Raw genomic sequence first — 6,557 nt, 5'->3', positions numbered from 1 at the left:
TAAACATTTTACTAGTTAACCACTTTTTGATATCTTTCAAAAGAAATGAGATATATAGGCTCACAGTGGACGATCCGGGTGTCGTTCTATTAGAGGTTTTACGGTAATCATAATTAGAAGAAAAACGAAATTCTCTTCAAAAGCTTCAAATGTTTTCTGAATGATTTTACATTAAAATCTCAATTTTATCCAATTTCAATGAGAAAAAGTGTGAAAAATGACATCTGAAAATTCCGAAAAAAAATCCCCGAAAAAGTGTGCGACACTGTTGCATAAAGGGGCGTTTCGCGTAAGCCCTCTTGAACAGATTTTTTTGTACAGACAGTATAACTTTGTCAAACATTTTGATGCAATAAAAACTGTTGGTCGGAGTTCCCCTTTAAATAATTAATTCTATAATGTAAGATCTCTCCGAGGCAAAACTATCATAACAAAATGACAGATATCGAAATCAATGACTGCCTTCACACCGTCGTTTCGCAGGATACTGTAGCCATTATCGATATGAATATCTTCTTCTACATCACTGGAAAAAAAACATCATAGAAATACAGTAACCTTGAATAAATTGAAACATTTTATACTAAAGTAACCCAATAAACAAAACTGAAGCGATATTCTCCCTCTACATCCCTTTCAACAAATTCCAACTCTTCCTCGAAATGTTCCAAAATTGTATCGTTTTCGAATACCAATTTCAGAACGGCCAATCGGGTGAGCCACTTGATGAATTTCGATTTTAAAAATATCGTCATTGAAGAATTCCAGAATCTCCCTTTCAGATGTACAATCATTTTTGGAACACTGGCCTGCCAGTGGCTCGAACTGATTGACATTTCTAAAATTAAATTTGGAAAATGCTACAGATTTTGAAAACTTTGAGGAAGAGGTGGAAATGGAAATTTTTGAAACGGACAATGTGATAGAATATCACTTAAAGGAGGCGAGACAGCAAAAATTTCGGGGGACAGTTCGGGGGACGAAATCGCGCCGCGCTTATGTAGACCATCGATCGTCAGGCACCTTCGCGCCCCCGTAGCTCAGCCGGTAGCAGCGCTGTACCCCTAAGCTGCCTGTCATGAGTTCAACCCCTCATGGGGGTTCTCTATGCAAAATATCAGGAAAACTTTTTTTTTGGTGTCTGGCCTCCTTTAAAGTTTGTTTTTTACAGTAATTTTGACTATTTTTAAGCATCCATTTTCGATTACTGTATTGCTATCATGTTTTTTCAGTAGTGGAGACGGATGGCATATTCATGGTGGCTACAGTATCCAGCTTAACGACGGTATGAAGGCAGTAATTGATTTTGATACCGGATATTTTGTTATGCTCGTTTTTCATGACAGAGAAATTATTTGATCTAAATAATTAATTAAAAATCCACTCCGACCAAAAAATTTTAATTGTGTTAAAATGTTTGAAAAAGTTGGCGAAGAGTGACGAGGATTTGAATTCCCGCGCAATGAAAAACCTAGGCCACGAGCCGTGGTGATTCTCCCCGATTTCGCCGTTTCTAGCTCTTTCACGTGAAAAATTTCAAAACCACTGTCCGCCCCTTAAAGAATCGCTGTCAAGCGCCGTGGCCTAGGTTTCGTACTGCGCGGGAGCTCAAATTATCGTTCCTTTTCGCCGGGGTTTTTCGGGGAAATAGATTTTTTAAAGAAAAATTTTTCGTAATAATTTTCGGAAGTGCATAACATTGTTATTATTGTGGCGCAATAATAGTTTTAAGTCCAGTCCCTCTTTACATGTGTTAGATAAAACAGTTAAAACACATTTTATCAATAAAGTTTCATTTATGTACATGTTCTTTATCAAGACAATCAGAAAAATCTGGACCATAATTCAGATTTAAGATTCACTTTGAATTTTCACTCAGATTTCTCCTTATTTCCAGAGAAACCAAGCTTCACAAGGATCAATCTAACCAATAAAACAAACGATACTAGAATGCCAAAAACCAAGAAAATCGCAAAAAGAACAAGATCCAAATTGAAATATTTCAAAAGTGAGAACTGTTTTCCAGATGATGTCCATCTGGGAAGTTGTCCGAATCTTCCAGCCAACTCTATTGTGTCCACAATTTTCTGTTTCGGGGACACTCTCTCATAAGCCAAAATCTGAGCCAAAAGGTCAGCTGACTTCTTGTATTCTGGATTTTCGAGCACTTCTTTTAGTGTTCCAATCAACTTTTTCGTATTGCTCAGCTCCATTTTATCGTAAATAACCGCTACTCCGTGTCGTTTCGCAATTTGTGCATTTCTCATTTGGTCTCCGAAAATTGGAACAACGACTAGTGGAACTCCTTTTTGAGCACTTTCCATCAAACTGCCCATTCCTCCATGCGTCCAGAACATTGATACACGTTTGTCAGCTGAAAATCATCAGTTTAAAACCATCTGAAGTCCTCACAACCCTTTTTATTTCTTTATTTTTTACTCTTTTTCTTTTCACCACACACGCAGTAGACATTACACAACGTGAAGAGACGCAGACATGCCACAACCCTTTCCACTTGCCATGTCTATGTGTTACACAACCTAGTCCTTCGCCGCCCGGTTAGCTCAGTCGGTAGAGCACCAGACTCTTAATCTGGTTGTCGCGGGTTCGAGCCCCGCATTGGGCTTATGTTTTTTTGTTTTTTTATTAAGTTGATAACCACAGTATTCTGACTAAGTGTTATTCTAATTCTCACCCAATAAATCATTTTGAGGCATCCATTTGACAATATGTACATTGTTGAGATGAGAGGTGATACCAGATTCTGTGTCATCGTATTTCCAGATGAATGTGACATCGGGGAATCTGAACTCTGGCCTACAAAAGTTGCTAAACAAGATGCTTACGCTGCAAAAGTGTCCACAATACTCTTCTTGACAGCTTCTGGCATCGTCGTCGGCGAGGCGATGGATCCAAACGAAACGAGCACATTTTTGGATCTTTTACTCAGAATTTCATCCCATTCTTTATCTAATGGATGAATCTTTGACACGGAAATTCCAGCGATTTCAATGATATTAAGAGGAAGGGGTTTCGGAAAATCAAAGATTGGATCAGAATTCACGAAGAACCAAGTAATGTCCTTCACCAGGTCCTGAACATATCATTCTTATATAAATTATGTTTAGCGAATTTACCCAAATCTTAGGAGCCTTCCCTTTTCCGTAATGCTCATTCAACGCTTTCTGAGCGAATCCCTGAATCTTATTTTGGAATTCGTATGACCAATAAGTCATGTACAAATTATTAAGTCTGGATAAAATAGATCCACTATCATCCGTGAAAGTTTGAGATGCTGGTACAAAAGAAGGAAGAATCGGTGCTCCTGTAGCCATGAGAGTTCCTTCAAAGACACTCGTCGTGTGAGCTCCAATAACGTTTTTGAGGCCGATAACTTCGAAAAATGAGAGACCGGAGAAATCGAAAAGTTCAGTGATGCCAATGTCGAATTTCTCATCTTTCATTTGTTGAACAAGAGCCTTGTTGGAAATCATATCTGCAAAAATTGTTTTTATCTTTGAGCTCAATTATCTCGTTTCCTATAAAAGATATCAAAAAGTTATCAACTGATAAATTACTGATCATAAAATGATCATTATTTTATTAGCTGACATATTTTTTATATCCTTCACAGGAATTGAGATAATTGAGCTCAAAGTGTGCGTATATGGTGTTGACCGTAAAACCCCATACTTCCACTTTGAGCTCAATTATTTCGGTTCCTTCGAATGATATCAAAAAGTTGTCAACTAATAAATTGTTCCTCATAATATCAAAAACATTTTATCAGTTGACAGGTTTTCAATATCTCTTATAGGAATCGAGATAATTGGGGTCAATTTACGGTATATCAGAACAGGAATACTAACTTTTAGTGTTATGATAAGAAACAATTCCAATCATATCCGTTGACCACATGATTCCCTGTTTAGAGTTGGCTGAATGTGTCCAGAGGTTCGCCACGGCTCCATCCTTCATCGAGGCTTCCATGATTTTTGAGATTTCGTCAGCTGGAAGAAAATTTTGATTTCTAAGCCATCTTTTCGCTCTTATAGAAACCCACCCCAATTTTAGCTCAATTATCTCGGCTTCTATTAGAGATATCAAAAATCTGTCAACTGATAATATATTGGTGATATTATGATAAAAAATTTAACAGTCAAAATTTTTTTGATATCTTTTGAAGGAAGCGAAAAAATTGAGCTCAAAGGGGAAACAGGTACTTTTCTACTCACTCGGCGGCACCAAAACGACCTTTGCAAGTTCAGTTCCATTCTGTGGAATCGGTACGTCGACTGGCATCAAAAAAGTCTGCAAATTGTTCCACTAATCTTTTTTCTCCCCTATTTAACCTACCACATCATGTCCACTCTCCACGAGAATATCCGCCAACTTGCCCATGGTATTCATGTGACTGTAACCGAATTTCGGAACGCTCACCAGAATCTTGAAGCATGATGTGGTTGATGACGTGGCAAAGAGAAGGAGGAGGAAGAGTAGAGGGACATGCATTACCTTTAAATTGTTTGAATTGAAGAAAAAATAATTTAGAAAATTGGGAAACAGCTGAGATTCAAATTTTGAACCTGTGTAATAAACAGCTATCCATATGAAAAGCGAGTGATGCAGAGAATTAGAGAAAAAAAGAAGAAAATTCAGAGAACAAGAAAAAGTGCACACCTCCCAAATGATCATCAAAACAATTTGTAAGTTTAATGATCAAAATAGCAAAAAAAACATACTGTAAACACTCTGATAGAAAGCCACCCACCCCGCTAACTCCGAGCCCATATATCTCAATTCCTGTAAAAAATATCGAAGTTTTGCAACTAATAAAATATTGCTGATGTTATGATAAATATTTTGGCAGTTAATCACTTTTCGATATCTTTCACCGAAATCGAGATATGAGGGTTCAAAAGTTGGCGGATTGGTTGGCCTTCTATTTGAGTGTTTACGGTAATTCTGGAAAATGTTTCGATATTCGAAAAGTGCAAAATCAACTTCAAAAAAGTGCAAAATCAAAGATCCAGATTTTTTTGAGTTTCAAAAAATATAAGTTTATCCAAGTGTAAGAAATTTGACTCGATTAGCAAAAGCAGAAAAAAGTGAAAAGATTAGAAATCAGTTGGTCATGTGAAACTTTATCCCACACCTCGGCATGTGAATTTTGGAGTTGATTAGGAGAAAGAAGAAATTTAAAGAAAAAAAAAGAAAAAGTTTTGGAGTTTATCAGTCGGTGTAAAAGGAACAGAACTCTAGAGGGATCGCTAGAAAATACACAGTGAAAAATAACAAAGTTTGAAATTTTGACCAATATTTTTCTAGCGGGGATCATGTAGATCGAAAACTGAAATTGCTAAAAAAGGCAGAAAATTTTTTCTCATGAAAATGTCTCTAATTAAAATGTCCATTTATAAACGGATTAAGGGACAAGGCCAAAAAGATGTTTTCTGTCAGAAACTCTAAAATCAAGTCTTCCTTTTCTAACCCCAAATTTCTCACCATTTTACATTTTACAAATGGTCAGAGAACTTTCCAAAAAGAGACGCAGACGTTCATATACCTACAACCTACAATTTCTTTTTCTTTTTTCACACAATTTTGTTTGCCAGCCGGCAGCAGAAAGAACAATGTTGGAATGGGGGAGGCGAGGACACAAAAAATAACACAAAAAAAAAGAAAAAAGTAGAGTAAAAAGTTTATTTTAACGGTACAGATGGCTGGCGACGAGTGCGAAAATGAAAACGAATGCGCTGAATTTCACAAAAATTCGAACGACTTCGATGACTTGATGATGTTGGTCACTTTCGACGACTCGCATGTGGAATGTTCCAAGAAGGATGTTGTTAGAGGAGTAGCAGCTGAAAAAAGCTATAATTTAGATTTGGTTTCATGTTTTAGGTCATCTGGGAGCCGATTAATGGGCTTTTCAAACTTCAGTGAGAAAATGAGGGAGACGCAGACTAGTAGAGTGTCTCGTTGTCTGCGTCTCTTCAAAATGCTATATCTCGGCTTCCAGTGGTCCTAGAAGAGTGGTTTTTGGATAGAAATGTGTAGAATTTTTTTATCGAGTTTAAATTTTGATGAATGAAATTTGATAAAATTAATTAAGAAGTCTTAATGCCCAAACTTACAAATATTCATCATCATCTTCCATTGTAAACTGTCGAAAAACCAAATTCGTATCCTCATCAAAATACGCTCTCTCCTGATACATCTCATGTATCGTCGAATGTTGAATTGGACCATTTTTCAGACTATACCAATGAACACCGGTATTCAAATCAATCAGTTTTTGGCAGGACAACACTTGGGGGTCATTGGAGAGAACTAGCTGAAAAACAAAGAAAGTGCCAGACAGAATGTCCTTCACGCGTCATTTGTCGCATGTCTTGTGTACGCCTTGAGTAGCCTAGTCTCCCGCCGCCCGGTTAGCTCAGTCGGTAGAGCACCAGACTCTTAATCTGGTTGTCGCGGGTTCGAGCCCCGCATTGGGCTTATGTTTTTTTCTTTTTTTTTCAATAGATATTGTCTATTCAATAAAACGTGGGCGC

The 6,557-nt window shown here is 37.2% G+C and overlaps 1 protein-coding gene and 2 non-coding genes across 3 annotated transcripts in view; 2 read left to right on the top strand and 1 right to left on the bottom strand.

Annotated features, from left to right (window-relative positions):
* Nucleotides 1-1,871: 1,871 nt before the first annotated feature.
* The window catches only part of Cbr-ugt-45, a gene marked incomplete at both ends in the record, with an annotated part of 7,417 nt that continues 2,731 nt past the window's right edge, over nt 1,872-6,557 (bottom strand). Inside the window, 9 exons of the mRNA XM_002634439.1 lie at nt 1,872-2,374; nt 2,696-2,805; nt 2,847-3,094; nt 3,138-3,496; nt 3,870-4,010; nt 4,236-4,311; nt 4,357-4,515; nt 5,780-5,864; nt 6,138-6,337. Coding sequence (XP_002634485.1) covers nt 1,872-2,374; nt 2,696-2,805; nt 2,847-3,094; nt 3,138-3,496; nt 3,870-4,010; nt 4,236-4,311; nt 4,357-4,515; nt 5,780-5,864; nt 6,138-6,337 — 1,881 coding nt within the window. The remainder of the gene's footprint in view (nt 2,375-2,695; nt 2,806-2,846; nt 3,095-3,137; nt 3,497-3,869; nt 4,011-4,235; nt 4,312-4,356; nt 4,516-5,779; nt 5,865-6,137; nt 6,338-6,557) is intronic.
* CBG29041 lies at nt 2,554-2,626 on the top strand. The gene has a single exon. It is a non-coding gene (tRNA).
* CBG28879 lies at nt 6,429-6,501 on the top strand. Its single transcript has one exon. It is a non-coding gene (tRNA).

The sequence above is a fragment of the Caenorhabditis briggsae genome (genome assembly GCF_000004555.2).
Source record: "Caenorhabditis briggsae complete genome, chrIV, whole genome shotgun sequence".
Lineage (NCBI taxonomy): Eukaryota > Metazoa > Nematoda > Chromadorea > Rhabditida > Rhabditidae > Caenorhabditis > Caenorhabditis briggsae.
Note: the sequence above shows the minus strand (reverse complement) of the source record. Positions and strands in the feature narration are given on the sequence as shown.